The sequence below is a fragment of the Stomoxys calcitrans genome, chromosome 2, assembly GCF_963082655.1.
Source record: "Stomoxys calcitrans chromosome 2, idStoCalc2.1, whole genome shotgun sequence".
In the NCBI taxonomy this organism is placed as follows: Eukaryota; Metazoa; Arthropoda; class Insecta; order Diptera; family Muscidae; genus Stomoxys; species Stomoxys calcitrans.
The window spans coordinates 192,607,506-192,625,371 of record NC_081553.1 but is presented as its reverse complement, the minus strand read 5'-3'; the positions used below and the strand labels follow the sequence as shown (position 1 = coordinate 192,625,371).

The 17,866-nt window shown below is 39.6% G+C and overlaps 1 protein-coding gene across 23 annotated transcripts in view; it reads left to right on the top strand.

Annotated features, from left to right (window-relative positions):
* Window positions 1–301: 301 nt before the first annotated feature.
* Window positions 302–17,866, top strand: part of LOC106088147 (phosphatidylinositol-binding clathrin assembly protein LAP) — an 82,967-nt gene continuing 65,402 nt past the window's right edge. For 17 of the 23 annotated variants that reach the window (XM_059363160.1, XM_013253501.2, XM_013253512.2 and 14 more), the window contains exons 1-2: window positions 461–645; window positions 1,619–2,013. In XM_059363160.1, coding sequence (XP_059219143.1) covers window positions 1,878–2,013 — 136 coding nt within the window. In that variant the 5' untranslated portion in view covers window positions 461–645; window positions 1,619–1,877. The other 6 variants (XM_013253497.2, XM_059363156.1, XM_013253495.2 and 3 more) reach the window with 6 other exon arrangements.

Genomic DNA, 17,866 nt, shown 5'->3' with positions numbered 1-17,866 from the left:
CAATATACATGCTGAACGCAATAAAAATACAGATCACAATAGAAACGCTGTCAAAAACATCCCTGTTGACAAATCAAAATCACTTGAATCCTAGTGTAAACAGGTTTAGGAGATCATCTCAAATCAGGTGGATTCGGGCTCTGGTGTAAACATGGTTTAGAGTTTTGTACCGTTCTTAAGTATAAACCCCCCATTAGCTCCATCAAAACAGCTGATAATTTATTGCAATGCAATGCTGCCACTGAAAATAGGTTAGTGCAGAACTCTAATCAGACTACCCAGCTATCAGAGTAATGATTACTCTACATTCATTACAAGAAAATCGAGAAAAGAAGTTGCCAAGAAGACGGTGAAGAAATATATAACAGTGTTAAAGTGATTCGAGAAGGAAAAAATTGAGTAAAATAAAATTTATATACACATAAATGTTAAAAGGCAAATAATTTGCTTGAATTCAATTAACGCAACATACAGAGAAGTAAAAGGAGCAATCAGCCGGGATCAAGGGCAAAACATTAATAAAGTGAAAAAAAAAAATTAATCGAATAGATGTTTGGTGCGTGTGTGTGTAATTTTTACCTTGCATATGCGCAAGTGATAGCATGAATTACGTTAATTTCTAAGCATTCATTTATTTAAGCAACGGTAAAATACATAACGATTTCTGGAATTATTGGTGCTTTAGTGCAAATTGTTGTTGTTGCTGCTGCTGCGGTCTTTATGCCAATTTTTATCCGAATAGAGCCACGTATTATTGAGAACCCATCACTACTCTACTCTATTCTAGGGGCAGAGACTTGGGTCGCCGCAGGCATCAGCAGCAGAAGTAACAACCAAAAAAAAAAAAAATACATACAAGTGGATACCAAAGAAAAAAAATGTTGAATCCAATACGACAATGCGAGAAGAAGAAATAGTGTTCTTGAAAAGAAGAAGCAGAAGTGAAAAAAGTGTGTAATGAATGAGAAGAGCAGCGACAACAACACAAATGCCAACAACCAAAAGAACAAATTGACAGTTCGACTGTCAAATACAATAGGAGCAGTAGCAGCAGTTGTTGGGGCTTGCTCTCACTCTCTGCCCAATTGCTATACTGCTGATGTTCTTCTCTCCTACTTGACCACCCTACTGCCTACTGGCCTCACTCCAAGAGTTCTTTTCTCTATTGTGCCATATTTTGATGTGTGTCTTATAGTAATTATTATTGTTTGTCAAAACGATGGAAATACATATGGGAAAAAATCAATAATTGAAAATGTTGAAAAAATTGTGTGTTTTAAATACCCACAGCCTAAGGAAATTAAAAAAAAATGTTCATAATAACTTGGCACTTGATCCAAACAATTTTTTTTGGGGGGTGTCTCTTCTTCTGTTGACACACATTTTAGGGGGCGTATGTGCTGGAAAGATTAGAAGAACCAATTAAAGCTACAAATTTCATTTTGTGGGTCATTTAATTGTTGTTTTATCTCTAATGTTGCAAAGTTTCCTTTTCTTCGTAACTGCTTTATAGAATTCCTATTAAATTGTCAGTGTCTTTGGCTGCTGGATGGAGTGTGTGCGTGCTAAGTGCGTGTTTTTGAAGAAAAAGAATCATTTATTTTTTATTTAATTGCAGCAGTTTATTTAGTGTAATCGAAGCAGGTACTTTAATTACAACTACATATTAGTACTAACAAGAATAACAACGACATCTGAAGTCACAAATCTCATCAACTCAGCATCAGCCTCTCTCGCGCGTTCGTTCAATAAGCATTTCGGTATTTAAAGAAACACAAAACTCGGATTACCCAAACGAGGCCAACCAAAAAAGAGAAAAATTTTGATTTGTTACTTACCTGTGTGGAACCAAGTTATCATAAAACAAACTCGTCACCATGTCCATGGCTGGGCAAACAATCAACGACAGACTATTGGCTGCCAGGCACAGTTTGGCCGGTCAAGGTCTGGCCAAATCGGTATGCAAGGCCACAACGGAGGAGTGCATTGGTCCCAAGAAGAAACATTTAGATTGTGAGTATTGATAGTTGCTACATACCTATATCGTTTTAAAGATTTACCATTTGACCTATTTATGCAATAAAAAGCTGCAGTATGAAGTGGGAAATAATTAGTAATTTGGTTCTTATTGGAAAAATGCTAGCTTATGTCAACGTCAACTTAAATGAAACACTACCCAAGAAGAATTTATGGATAGAGAGAAGATATATTTGGTCGAAGAATAATGTTTCGCTACATTATGACTCGGCCATAAATGAGATTCGTCCCTGTAGAACTTTGAACCTTTTTACTTGCTTTTTGCATACCTACCACCATGGCTGGTAAGTCTTTGCTGCTGTGCTTATGCTTAATGACGCAACAAATAATTGAATGTTGCGTTCTTTTGCGTTATTACAGCAAACTGAGGAAACGAAAAGAAGATTAAAGATCTAAAGACGCTCATAACTCGCCTTGTCATATCGAGCATCATAGCCACTCAGAGGATGAATCTAAGTGGGAGATTGTACTTGTTGCGGCAGGATTTCTTACATTACAACTTTGATCGCACGCTCACGGCACTGGTTGCTCCTTGCAATGTTGATTAGAGATTGATCTTTTTATACCCACCACCGTAGGATAAGAGTATATTTAGTCATTCCGTTTGCAACACATCGAAATTTCCGACCCTACAAAGTATGTATATTTCGGATCGTCGTAAAATTTTAAGGCGTTTTAACGATGACCGATTGTCTGTCCGTCTATCCGTCTGTTGTAATCACTGTAGAGCCTTCAAACATTGAGATATTGAGTTGAAATTTGGCACAGATACGACTTTTTGATGCACGCTGGTTAAGTTATTGGACGGGCCAGATCGGACCATATTTGGAAATAGCTGCTATTGTATATAGATGGATTTTCCGATAAAGGGTCTAATGCCCACAAAAACTTTATTTTTTATTCGATTTTGCCGAAATTTGAAACAGTGATTAGTTTAAGGCCTACCGACAACTGATCCAATTATGATTCAGATCGGACTATATTTAGATATAGCTGCCATATAGACCAATCTTTCAATAAAGGGTCTGAAACCCATAAAAGCTTTATTTATTACCCGATTTCGCTGAAACTTCAAGCAGTGGTTTATCTTAAGCCTCCCGACATATGACCCAAATATGGTTCAGATCAGACTTTAGTTAGATATACCTGACATATTTCCCGATAACGATCTCCCTATAAAGGGTCTGAAGGCCATAAAAGCTTAATTTTTTTTCGATTTCGTTGAAATTTGGAATAGTGGGTAGTTTTAAGCCTCCTCAGATCAAACTATATTTAGATATAGCTGTCATAAGGACCGGTCTCCCGATAAAGGGTCTGAAGGCCATTAAAGCTTTATTTTTTATCCGATTTCTCTGAAATTTGTTATAGTGCGACCCAAATATGTTTCAGATCGGACTTTATTTGGGTATAGCTGCCATACAGACCGATCTGCAGATAAGGGGTCTGAAGCCTATAAAAGCTTTATTTATTACCCGATTTCGCTGAAATTCCAAGCAGTGAGTAGGTTAAGACCTCCCAACATCTGTCTAAATACGGTTCTGATCGGACTATATTTAGATATAGCTGCCATATAGGCCGATCTGCCGACAAGGGGACTGAAACCCATAAAAGTTTTATTTATTACTCGTTTTCGTTGAAATTTGAAACTGAGTGTTTCTGAGCCTTACGACATCTGACCTTAATATGGTTCAGATCGGTTCAGATTATTATTGGATATATCTTCCAAAAAGACCAATATTTTGTTCTACAAATTTGAATATTGACATATATATTAGACCACTCAATGTCCGTGCCGAACTTGGGCACTTAAGTTATCCAATTTTCACCGGATTGTGACGAAATGAGGTTTACATTTCTACCCGAGGTGGTGGGTATCCAAAGTTCGGCCCGGCTGAACTTAGTGCCTTTTTACTTGTTTCTGTTGTTTCTTCAAGCTCGTTGTCTCAGAAGTTTTGCTAGATTTGCACTTGATGGCTTGATCAGATATATGCGGGAAGTTCAATGTTTTCCTTCATAGGGAGTGAAGTTCGTGGTAGTGGGCCTGGAGATATTTTTACGTTTTGGATTTGTATGATTTGAAAAAAAAAGAAAAACAATTAAATTTTGTCACAATAATATAATTTCAAAGCGCTCTGTGCGTGCGACAGGAAATAGTTTCTAAGAAAAAAAGACAAAAAGTCAGCACCCTAGTGTACATATGTAATTTTACTTTTCCCCAATGAAGTTACCTTAGAATAATTTGAAATTGAAATATGTCATTCAAAAATGTCTCCAATGGTAACGCCTGTTTACAAAAATGTCAGTTTATAATTGTGTGTGAAGTGAAGTGAAGTGAAAAAAATAAAAAAATAAATAAATTGTGAAAAAAAAAGAAAATAAAATATCCAACAAAAAAGGAATCACACTCAACTACGAATAATATAAACATGGATTTGCCTTTACATATAGAAGTGCTTTTGGATTTAGAAAGCTTCCGCAAGAGATGGGACGAGGCGCATCAATATGACAAGGCATTAGAGAAATTGGAATATAGTCATTCAGAGAAAGGTAATGAGACGGGCGGCACATTTGATGTTCCCAATACCGGTGGTAATAATGTAGGCGGAACATTTAGAATTTCCCATACCGATAAACGGACTGAAAGAATGGATAATACTGGCAAATTGCAATCTGAGTTAGATTTATTAGATTACAATGTACAAAGGACTATTAAAAATCGGGGCTATTTATTGGAAGAAATGAGCTTTCGCCGATGGTTGGGCAAAACGTCAAAAAAGTATAACTATCGTTTGGTAAAAATACTGCGTGGCATTTCCGAGATTACAGCATTCATAAAAAATTCCAACAAAGATTTGGAATTTGAATATGATGGAGATATAGAGGACAATACGGATTTGGAAGATTTTTTTTAGTTTGAAAGGGCCTGAAAATGAATTGAGCAGTTGGGGGAAATGTCACCAAGGGAAAATGTTTAAGGAGAATGGTGTGAGTTAGCCCATGAGATTAGGAGAGTAATCATGTAGATAGGAGCAATATTTGAAGCCACCCCGCTGTTAGGAAGGAAATGTTTCATATTTTTGAACTGATATTAAGTTAGGGGCAGTTGGGGAAGAAGGTCATATTCCAAAGGCCACAGTACAATAAGGGTAGGTATGTCAATGCAATGGAGAAATGGATTATACGAGTATCATGTCTAATTTTGATTTTCTTTTCAGTTTAGCTTGTGAGGAATTCTGGCAAAAGCTATTATTACGAAGGAAATGTTTGAAACCTTTCACCTGAGATGAGATTGGGTGCAGTTGTGGGAGAAGGCTTAACAATATAAAGCCACCATTTAATAAGGGTAGGTAAATGGAATGGAGTAATGCACTATATCGTGTCTCAACAACGTTTTTACTTTCAGTTCAGCTTGCGAAGGTAACTGCAAAAAAAAATTTAAGAGGAATATGTGTGTTAGCCAACGAGATTGGGAGTATGTCAATGGAAGCAATATTTAAAAATCTGCTATAGGGTCTTCTATGGGGACTTATCATATGGTGGAGATGAAATAATTACTTGAAATATTGGTATAATTTCTAAGGCTTGCTTTAGAACTTTAGAGTATACATTTGTTTGTTAATTGTTATTATTAATGTTTTTGCATTTTTTGTTTCTAGCATTTGTTAAATATACTTTTTGTTGGACAAAACGAATACATATATACATAAAATATACAATTTAAAATTTTAACTAATTTTTTTCACAAAGTTTAGATTTTGATAAGCCGTTAATTCCTTCTTGTATTCAAAGGCTGTGGTTGTTGTTGTTGTAGCAGTATGTTGTGTTGTATCTTTCGTCCACTTGGTTCTGCTGAATATCCAGATAGGATCCAGAGGGATGTAGGTCTGAGTCGAGTAGGTTTGGTTGGGTATTTAAACTGGTGGTAACGTATGTCGCCTGGACACAATGCGGACACACATCCCACATGTTGGCATCAATCCTAGTTCTGTGGGAGTTGAGGCGGCTGCATATGCCGGAAAGCTATTGAGTCACAAATACTATGGTTTTCTGGCGCAATTCGATATCTTAAGAGGCAATATGTGCGGCGGTCGTACTCTAAGCACCTCATTCACCAATTGGCTGTTCACCGCATCTGCTAACGTGTCCGCAGGAATGTTGTCTAGACCAGATTGATACACCGATTGATTTAGAAGTTTATATTGTATCATATCAATCATTTACATTCACATTAAGAGATTTCTAGGCAATGGATGGATGCCTATCCAAAATTTTGCCCGTGAACATTCCACTAAGGAACAGGGACAAACTTCTCACATATCAATGAGTGCAGTCCGATTAAAATTTTAGGCTTAATGATAAAGGGCCACCTTTTTAAAGTCGAGTCCGAACGGTGTGCTGTAGGGCGAAACCTCTTTGAAGAGAAGTTTTTACATGGCATATTACCCCACAAATGTTGCCAGCATTAAAAGTGAAAAGCCATCGCTAACATTTTTTTCTGGTGGTATCGCCAGAATTCCAGGCGTGAAGCGTCATAGGACACAAGAGGATAATTGGACCCTTCGGTAACAGCCCAGAATGTATAGCTTTGATAGCATGAAGTTGTTGTTGTAACCAAATTTTCATGTGGAGGTGGCGATCTTCGCCAAGCTCCTGTTGGTAAGCAAACTCGTTCCGGTCCAAAGGACCAATCGCCGCTGGCCATTGGTTATTTACAGGAGCCAATAACTCGTCTTGTCATATCGAGCATCATAGGCACTCAGTATGTGTGCAAAAGCCGGCGCCACCCCAGCTCTCACTGAGACTCTCCACTCGATACCGCTGATTGTCCCCAACTGCAGTAACAGCTACTCCGTTTTGAGCATTCCACTATCCGCAACCTGTGGAAGCTTCCGGTGACAGCAATGAATACCACACAGATCGGACCTCAATGTTCCAGTTTACGTGGTGCTCACAATAGCAAGTAGTTATGTCTTCGCGCTGGTAGTATCTTTGTCTCCTGATGGAGGTGGTGCACGTGAGAACTGAGGAAACGGCACGAGCAGCATTCTGAAAGATCTGAATATTATTCCACTGGGTTTCACATAATTCGCACTGGATGGATGAATGACGGAGTACGTTTTTAACCACGGAGTACTTTTGTAACCTCGTCCACGGCAAATTGTGACGGCTGTCCATCAGCTAGAACAACCTTGCGCATCTCTTTGGGTCAGTCACAGTTACGTCGCCAAAAGTGACTGAGGTCCTGTCATCCATCCCTTATTTAGGAGTACGAGAGTGACCTAATAGTAAACCACAGCTTGCCTATAACGGCAACTAAGTTACAGTGCATTAAGTGTTCTAGCCACATATTACTTATGCTCGTTGACAATTTTGTTAATTTCTAGAATTAGCCCTCGATTTTTTGTTTTGTGAGGTCAATGCAACGAATCCCGACTTGTTCGGCTGCGAATACCACTGCCTGCGCCGGAAACTTGGGACGCACTTGGGGTATTTGACCGGCAGCTATAACGCGAGTGGCTACTGTCTCGAATGAATAATGTCTCGGAATCTTTCAGCAACTAGCAACGACATCTGAGGGGTGGCAGCTCACTGAAGCGAATATTGGTGTATTCTCTGAAGCCAACCTAATGGCCTCCTTCTCAATGATATACTACGTCCGGCTCTCAAAAGTTATGAAATGGGGTGTTGTTTGTATTGTTGTTGTAGCCAGATTTGCATGTGGAGGTGGCTATCGTCGTCAAGCTCTTATAGGTGAGCAAGCTCGTTCCACTGTATACGACTGATTGCCGCGGAAACATGTTGTTGTTGTTCTAGCAGTGCTGTACACAGAGGCGGCAGCCCTTGCCGATGAAGGAATCCATCGGGTCAGTCCGGTACGTACAACCGGCTGCCATGGGATTGGGATATTGATGGCCATTAGTTATTTTAATGCGTCAATATCTTGCCTTGTATCGAGCAGCATAGGCACTCAGTATTTGTGCAAGAGCCGGTGCCACCACACCTCTCACCAAGACTCACCACTCGATACCGCTGATTGTCCGCGACTGCAGTTACAGCAACTCCGTATTGAGCATTCCACTATCCGCAACCTGTGGACGCTCCCGTTAGCTCCCAGCTAAGCTTCTCGTGATTACAAAGAATACCACTCAGATTGGAGCTAAAAGTGCCAGCCTGTGTGATGATGGGTACTCGGGCGATGGTGAGAATTATGGGAGGTGATCCTCGAGAAATTACGGCTTGCCAGGATACGTCACGTAGGACATCAAGAGATGCAATAGAAATTTTTGGCAAGCTGCTACATCTCTAATTCGTTTGAACCCTACAAGTCAACGGGACCGAACAGCCGTCTGCCTGCTGTGCCGTGTGCTACCCGACACCTTGGTGTTGTTGTCGTAGTCGCAAATTTACGGAGGCGAAGCAGACCTTAGCCAGGAGTGATACTAAATCGAACGCGTTTCGAAAACCCGACTGCAGAGGATATCAACTCAACGAGGTAATTTTAGGAGCTGTGTTTTATTAGAAACTGCAAAACTCCACAAAAGGAGGTTCTATACTCTCTTTTGTTGCTTTTTGTGTTCAAATGGGTTTCTCAGGAGGTTTAGGCGCGTCTTAATTGGCGAATGCCAATGGGCTTGGCAGACACCTCAGGTAGACAAATGTCATTTTTCATCAGGGAACGAAAGCTCGACGTATTCAAGGGGGGCCTGAGACATAAAAATCGCCTCGCTCCTGTAGTGTTTATTGTCATTGGTCTTAAATCTCTGGATGTTATAGTGGGTGGGAAAACATTAGCCGGAAGTCGATTCTACATACGAATATTTCGGGCGAAATAAAAATTCTCCCTATAATGCGTTGTCCGGTCCGCTGGCCAATCAATTACAAATGGGTGTGAGTTCCTGGAATGTCTAGTATTTCTGACAAATATCCTTACATCAGTAATAAGAAGACAATCCTATGGCAGCCGGATCTGCGCACCGGCAAGGGCTGCCGCCTCAGTGTACGTGTTCGTCTTTTTTCGTCACGGGAGAGGCACATCCCGAGGTGCCTTCTCCGCAAGTTTCTGGTCCGTGCCGAGATTAAAAAGAACCACGGATCCTGGTTCTGTTCAGTTTGTTAAAACCGCTTCCATCATCGGTCGGTGTCGGTGAGGTGTAACCGGTGCATGGAGTGGGTACATTTCCGATTTTTGCTCTGGCTTTACTTCACTACGGGAGTATAGTTATACTGGATATGTCGCAAGGTGCTGTGCCGAACATAGCCAGCAGTGGGTCACAAGTGTCGTCGTCGTCGCCTTCTGCGTTCTCGTCGTCGGACTTTGTAACCCCCCCGTATTCTCCCGTACGGCAATATACGCAGCGAGCTGAATCTGGGAAGCTAACGAACATAAGCGTAATTTGTGACTGGAGCAATGCAACTTAGGCACCAGTGTAGGCAAACTGTGGTCTACTGTTAAATCACTCTCGAACCCCGGTAGACGGGATGACAGGACCTCAGTCACTTTTGGCGAAATAACCGTGACTGATCCGAAGAATTGGGATTGTTCAACCGTCAATTTATTGTGCATCCCGTGAGTTACAGGGCAAGGAGAAGAGCCATTCGCCGTATTCGTGGTCTCCGAGCCGATGAACAGCCATCACAATTTACCGTGGGCGAAGTAACGAATGTCATCCGTGGCGCCAAATCATCTAAGGCGTTGGGCCCCGACGGAATCTCTACATTGATGTTGAAGAATCTGGATTCACCTGGAGTTGAGTACCTTACTACTGTTCTCAACCTGTCTTTGAACACTCTTATATTGTAGTTCCCGATGTCCAGAAAATGGGCAGAGTGATCCCGCTACTGAAGCCTGGAAAGGACCCAAGTTTGGAGGAGTCGTACAGACCGATCTCCCTTTTCACACCAGTGGCAAAGACGCTTGAGGCATTACACCTCTCGAGCCTCGTAGAAGAATTTCCTTTCGCCGAGCATCAGCATAGATTTTGAATACTGCATAGCACAATCACTGCTCTTCGTGCCATCACCGCACACATTTGCCGTGTCTTTCCAGGCCATGTGATAGGACGGTCCTCGTGGTACTGAACCTATTGAAGGCATTCGACACGGCTGTCCAACTATTTGAGGACATCGCCAACACGTCCCTCCAGCTAGGGCTGAAACACTGGGTAGCGAATTATCTGTGTGGTCGCCAGTCATTTGTGGAATTCAGGGATAAAAGGTCGAAACACCGTAGAGCGAAACAGAGAGTTCCCCAAGACGGGGTGATATCCCGACACTGTTTTACCCCACTATCTATTCTCCATTTCACCTCCTCTAGATGTCATAGAGATCGTGTCATATGCGGACGATTGTACGGTCATGGTATCAGGCCCCCCGCCCATTGTTGACATCTGCAAAAGGTTGAACGTCTTCCTCAACGAACTTGCCTCATATTTCGCTGCAAGAAATCTGAAGATATCTGCCACCAAATCTTCAGCCACATTGTTCACTACAAATACGCGTGAGGTGAATACTGAGCTGACTGTGATGGTCGATGGAGAAATGATTCCGACCCTCAAGTGTCCCAAAATACTTGGCGTCACCTTTGACAGCTCTAACACATTCTCCCCACATGCCACAGCAATTTGCAATAAAGTCAAAAGTAGAAACAAGGTCCTCAAGTCACTCGCTGGCAGCACTTGGGGTGCAGACAAAGAAACCTTGTTGACCACGTACAAAGCAATTGGCCGGTCTGTGGTAAGTTATGCAGCGCCAATGTGGTCTCGCCAACTTTGTGACACGCAGTGGAATAATATTCAGATTTGCCGCCCTCCGAACTGCGACAAGCTGTCTCCTCAGTTCTCATGTGGACCACCTCCATCAGAAGACAAAGATCCTACCTGTGCGAAGACATAATTACCAGCTGTCTAAGCAATACCTTTTGGGCTGTTATGGCAAAGACCATGGTCTTGTGGATAGATATCCACATCATCTTGTTGATAGATATCCACCGCCCAGAAGCCTTAAGGTAGATCTACATGATCTAGAGCGTAAGGTTCAGCGCTACAAGAAAGAACCTCTAGATCAATCGGCATATCAAGCAGGTCTAGACAACATTCATGCAAACGCGATAGCAGATGCGGTAAATGGCTACCTGGTGAATGTAGTCCTTGGAGGACGACCGTCTCCCATTGCACCTGAAGAAATTGACCTCCCCCGGCAAACCAGAGTAGTTCTGGCTCAATTATGTTCCGGCAGATGCAGATAGCTCAACTCTTACAGAGCAAGGATTGGTGCCGACGTGCAAGATGTATTTCCCGATTGTAACCAGGGACCGCACGATACACGTCACCTGTTTAACTGCCCGGCCAGACCCACTCGACTCAGGCCTAGATCCCTATGGACGTTTCCCATCTTGGTCGCAGAGTTCCTGGGTCTTGACACTCAACAGAATCAAGCAGACGAAAGACAGAACAGAATAAACTGCTACAACAACAACACCTCTTCTCCCTAATCTAAGGAGAAGAAGCACATAAAACTTTATGGAAGGCGAGTCTCCATAAAGTTTTATGTGCCATTCCTTTTGCGTATCCAAATACCTTTCATTTTGTCTCGGTTTGGAGAAATGGTAGACTTGGGACGTTGCCTTACTAATTTTATAACGGTTTGTTTGTAGATTATCTTAACCTTGAAATAATTATTTGTGCCTGAGCCGGTCCCATGGTTGATAATTTCTCCGGGCGGGGAGGACATGCAAATTAAGCTTCTCATTCGCTTTGGTTTCTTTGTTTACCCAAGTACTCGAAGAATATGATTGCCGCAACATGCGGATGTCGGTTATCAATTTTCATTTGTAATCTTTCTCCTCCTTTTTTTTTTTGTTCTTTCCAATGCTCTCTACTCCAAGTGAATTTAATTACAATCGTTGTTATTGTCAAAACATTTGTTTTATTTTCTTTGGTCTGATAATAAATGCATGCCATTTGCTGTTGTGGCTGCTGGTGCTATCTTAATTTGACGAAATGGGTTTTTGTAATTTCTGTTTGGTGTCCAAGCAAATATAGAAATAAAAAAAGGTCAGAGGGTAAATGAACTTGCAGTAAAATTGTAGAGGAGGCATAAATAATAAGTTTAAGCCAGCAACAACATAAATGTTCACTCGTCGAGGTTAACTTGTTTCCCATTGATCGACTTGTTGACCACAAAATTGGAAGGTCGGTCTATGTGGCATCTATAACGAAATATAGTCTGCTCTGGACCATGTGCTACTCGGATGACGGGTGGCTTAATACAAGTCACTGTGTCAAATTCCAGCAAAATTGGGAAATAAATGCGGCTTTTATGGGCTTAAGATTCTTAAGCGGCAGATCCGTTTATATGGCAGCTATATCGAAATACATTCCTGTCTGAATCAAAAATTGGGTAAGCCTCCCGACAGGCTTAGAAGTACTCACCACTTCAAATTTCAGCGAAATCGGATTATAAGTGCGGCTTTTATGGTCTTAAGACACTAAATTGGCAGATGGGTCTATATGACTGCTATATCTAAATATAGTTCGATCTGAAACGGGAGACGTAAAAAACTGAATGTTTCAAATTCAGCGAAATTGGGTAATACATGCTGCTTTTATGGACTAAAGACCCTAAATCGGTAGATTGGTATATATGCAGCTCTATCCAAATATAGTCTGACCCGAACCATATTTGAGTTGAATATCGGGAGGCTCTAATAAATACACTATTTCAAATTTTAACGAAATCGGGTAATAATTGCGCCTATTATAGGCTTAAGACCCTAAATCGGCATATCAGTCTATATGACAATGAAATCCCCCTTCAGTTTTTACACTGGGTGAGATCACCCTTCTTTGGGATTGTGACCATGATCCCTTTTCTTCCATTCCGAGGGGAGAGCGTTTATATCCCAAGCCTCTCTGATTATTGGGGTGGGTGATCGCTTGTGGGGTGTGCCCCCTACCGCAACAGTTCAGCAGGTAAATTGTCAGGACCGGCTGATTTACCGTTTTTTAAGTGATACAAATGTTGCCAGCATTATAAAGTTATAACTACCGCAGAAAATTTGTTTTCAGATGTTCGAAAACAACCACTCCCCTAAGTTGGTTCATGTCTGGTATTGTGTGCCCACTCAAGTGCCGGTGTCTGTCTAGCAAAAGCCTGTCAATGACAAAGGAAATGCTTCAACGTCTCATCATTTTCCCCGCATGCCCGCATGCCCTACACATGCTATCACTTGCCGCACCGATATTACATATGTGTCCCGACTTGAGGTAAAATTACAACTTCATTTGGCGAGTTTTCTTTACCTGAACACTAGCTGCTACCTAAATCTTCATTAAAGCTAAATAAAAATAAAACAAATTTAATAATTACCAATAAACAATATTTTTATGTTTTACTTACCTTTGCCTTTTCGATCCATTTTTGTGTTAGCTTTTGTATTTTCATGTAACGGCTGTTTTTTCATAAAACAGTTGACCTTTAAAAAACATCTGTTCAATGGTGCAAATCAATGCAGAAATTTGCAGGTTCTCTATTTTCGAACTGTCAAAATTTGCTCTCTCTCGTGCTCTCTTCTGCTGTTTGTTTGCCACGCTACCTCCTGTAAAAATTTGTGCAAATTTGCACAAATTTTTGAGTTCCCGAACACAGCTAATATTCTGCCCAAGCCACTTTTTAAGGCTTTTTAAGGTTCTAGGCTAAATTCGGTACGATCTTTACAAAATTTATCATGTTTTTTATCCTTACAAATCGTCGTTAAATTCTAAGACAATTTAAGCATGTCCATGTGTCTGTCCGTACGTCATTTGTAATCTACGCTACAGACTTCTAAAATTGAGATAATGAGCTGAAATTTGGCTCAGATAAAATTGTGCACGCAGGTTAAGGTCTTGAACAAGCAAAACTAAATCGGTAAAGCTGTCATATAGTGTGAATGAGTTGCAGTAAATAGCTGTAGGCCGATATCCGACTAAATTGGTCGGACGCCCAAACAGCTTTATTTACTACCCGATTTCGCTGAAATTTGAAATAGTGAGTTGTTTTAAGCCTTCCGACATCCGACCTAAATATGATTCAGGTCGGAATATATGTTTATGCCATACAGACCGATCTGCCAACATCGTGACTAAATCCCGATTTCGATGGAATTTGAAGCAGAGAGTTTCGCCATCCGACAAACATACGATCCGAAATAGACTATTATTAGATATGGCTTCCAACTTAAGTTCTTAATGCCATAAATTTTGTTAAAAATACCTGATTTCGCTGACATGTGACTTGTAAAAGAGTTCTCGGGACCTGAATCAAATTTGATCCTGATCAGCCCCTATTTAGATGAAACTAAGGACATGGTAGTGGAGTTATAGTAAAATAAGATGATTAATAATCCATGTCGGTGGCTACTCAATGTTCGGCATGGTAGAACTTAACACGTTTTCACTTGTTTGTTTTTGCACATAAAGAAATGTTAGAATCCGCATGGCCGAAATTAGCATATTTTTACTTGTTTAGACTTTGATAAAGCGATTCAATTTTCTAGTGAAACTTTCCTGTGTCTAACTCTGTGTGTGGAAATCTGTTCTTCTATATGACGCAAATCCTTACATTAAGGCCGGTACTATGTTCGTTTTTCACCATTGAAAACATACCTTTTCCACGATTACTTTTTTTAAAAACCACACAAATATCAATGATAAAATAACAGTTTTATTAAAATTTTAACATAGGTAACGAGGGAACGTCCTACTGAATGAAATCTGCGAGGTTTTTGCTAGGTGGTCGATCGGGTAATTGGCGGAAAAGATCACGAAAAGCGAACAAAGTACCAGCCTTCTTTAGATACAAATCAAAACAAATTATTATTTCCTTAAAATACATGTTACTCTTTATTGTCTAATGCTTCTATTGAAATAACATACATACATTTAAACAAACATATTCTACGCGTACGTCAGTCACTGCTCTTTCACTAACACCTTTGGCTTCTGGTTTTGCGATGGTAAAGAGAGAGAAACCTCAAAATTACCTACGCCGCCTAACGGTACTAATTAATAATGAAAAAAGAAACAAAAAAAAAAATAATTCATTAAACAACAACTACATACCTTTGCTGTCTTGTTGCTACAATTGGCGAGGGAGTATTGTTTTTGGTAGGGGTTTTTTTGTTGTCATTGGTGATGCATTTCTCACCACTCGTCCACTACCCCTCCTATTTACACTTATGACAATCTCTTTCATTTAACTGTCACCGCTCTATTTGTGTTAGCACTTTGAAGACATTGTGTGAAAAGTTTGTTTTTTTTTTTTCTATAAGCTACCCATCCAACTTAAAGACGATGCCTGTATGTAAAATTACATCAAATGTAGAGTTACCAAATGTTATATTTATAATATTGGGAATGTCCTACTGAATGAAATCAGCGAATATTTTTGCTTCAAAATCTACACAAAAATGTCGCTAAAAGCTAATATAGTACCAGCCTTTAAGCTGCTTTCAGCTGAATAGAATACTCTGCTGAAAAGCAGTTTAGAATACCAAAACTTAAAGTATGTTTATTTGCCAGATTTCCTTTTGCAGAGCTGTCAAATAAATCAACTTTAAAGCTGCGTTAAGGTTTGTGAATAGCGGTGTTAAAATGAGGTACGAGTTCCAGAATTGGTACCGGAAAAATCGTCTAGGATCTTAAAATGTTTTCTAAAAATTGTCTTGGTGCCTATCCAATTTAAATATCAGTATTTGTATATACGCCTCGTTAGCTAATTTGGAAGAAAGAACGAATTACTGGTAGAGCTGGTAATCTATCGATAATTTTTGATATTTCTAAAAATAAATATCGATAGTATCGATACTGTCGTTAATTTCCATCACCAACATTTCAAACAAAAGTGATAAGTAAAAAAAAAGCAGGTCGATGTATGTAGAAGCAATTCGATGCACAGACCACATAACATTTTTATTAAATTTCAGTCAGTTGGAAGTCATGAGAGATATCATTGTACAAAATTTTAGCCCAATCGGATAAAAATTGTGCCTTCTTTAGGCGCAATATATCATACACCATCCATTCAGTGTCGGATCGTGTCGCTTATTTTTCTTAGATTTTGCACAAAATTGAAAGTTTTCCAAGAGTCTGCAATGTATCGGAACTAGTTTGCTACCTCCACATGCAAATATGTAACAACAACTATTTAGAAATCTCAATTCCGTCTTTTTATTTATTTATTTTATATTTTAGACTGAGAAGCACGACAAAGTTTTTTTAAGTTTTAAAATTTTGCAAGGGTAAATAATACTAACTCTAATTGGAAATGATCGTGGATTTGTCGTAGTCAGTTTAGACCAAATATACTCTTTCACCGATAAATTGTAAATTACATTCACCAGCATTTGAAATTTTGTACCTGCATTAAACTTTAAAGCAAGTTTCTGTAATATACTCAATTGGTCTATAACATATACATACATATAAAGTGATCACTCGATTTGGGATATTGGGCACCTACAGAAACTAATGCTTATAAAAATATATAAGAATCCATGGGTATTTCTTACTCTCTGCATATTTTCTTTTGCTTCTGTCTGTAAGGAGAAATCGTACAAGGAACTTGACAAACGCGATCCATGGTTGGAGTATATAAGATTCGCCCCAGCCATGTCATGTCATGTCGTCATGTCATTTTAAGTCGATCTAGCCATGTCCGTCCGTCTGTCTGTCGAAAGCACGCTAACTTTCGAAGGAGTAAAGCTAGCCGCTTGACATTTTGCAGAAGCACTTTATATTGGGTTGCCCAAAAAGTAATTGCGGATTTTTCGTATAGTCGGCGTTGACAAATTTTTTCACAGCTTGTGACTCTGTAATTGCATTCTTTCTTCTGTCGATTATCAGCTGTTACTTTTAGCTTGCTTTAGAAAAAAAGTGTAAAAAAAGTATATTTGATTAAAGTTCATTCTAAGTTTTATTAAAAATGCATTTACTTTCTTTTAAAAAATCCGCAATTACTTTTTGGGCAACCCAATATTTCTGTAGGTCGGTTGGGATTGTAAATGGGCCAAATCGGTTCATGTTTTGATATAGCTGCCATATAAACCGATCTTGGATCTTGACTTCTTGAGACTATAGAGGGCGCAATTCTAGTCCGATTTAGAAGAAATTTTGTACAACGGCTTCTCTCATGACCTTCAACATACGTGTTTAATATGGTCTGAATCGATCAATAGCTTGATATAGCTCCCATATAAACCGATCTCCCGATTTTGCTTCTTGAGTCCCTACAAGGCGCAATTCTTATCCGAATGAACTGATATATTACACAATGACTTCTATAATGTTCAGCATTCATTTATGGTCAGAATCGGACTATAACTTGTTCTTATTTGTAATTTCTTTACAAATGAAGCTAAACAATTGCTCTTTACTTTACAGACATCGTCATGACCATACAAATGAGTAAATGATATTGTCTTTTCGATGGCATATAGCGGTTGGATCAATCATTCAATTAGTATTTGTGTGGTGGATATACAATGTCTGTTCCGCACAAATTGAATACCCTTTATTTATATTCTATTTTTTATTTTTACGCCCATTTGTTTAGACAAAATTTTTCACAAACAAAAAAATGCAAATTACTTTCACCAGCTTTTGAAAATGCATGAAACTTTAAACCTATTCTCTAGAGCTTATGCACTCTGTATATATGGCAACCCTCATGAAATCACATGTTATTGTACAATACATTCGCTCGTTTTCATAGACTCATTCAATTATGAACGAAATATTTGTTGTTATGTCAATATGGTCTTTATAAGCCGGTCATTTATTTTGCTCTTCTC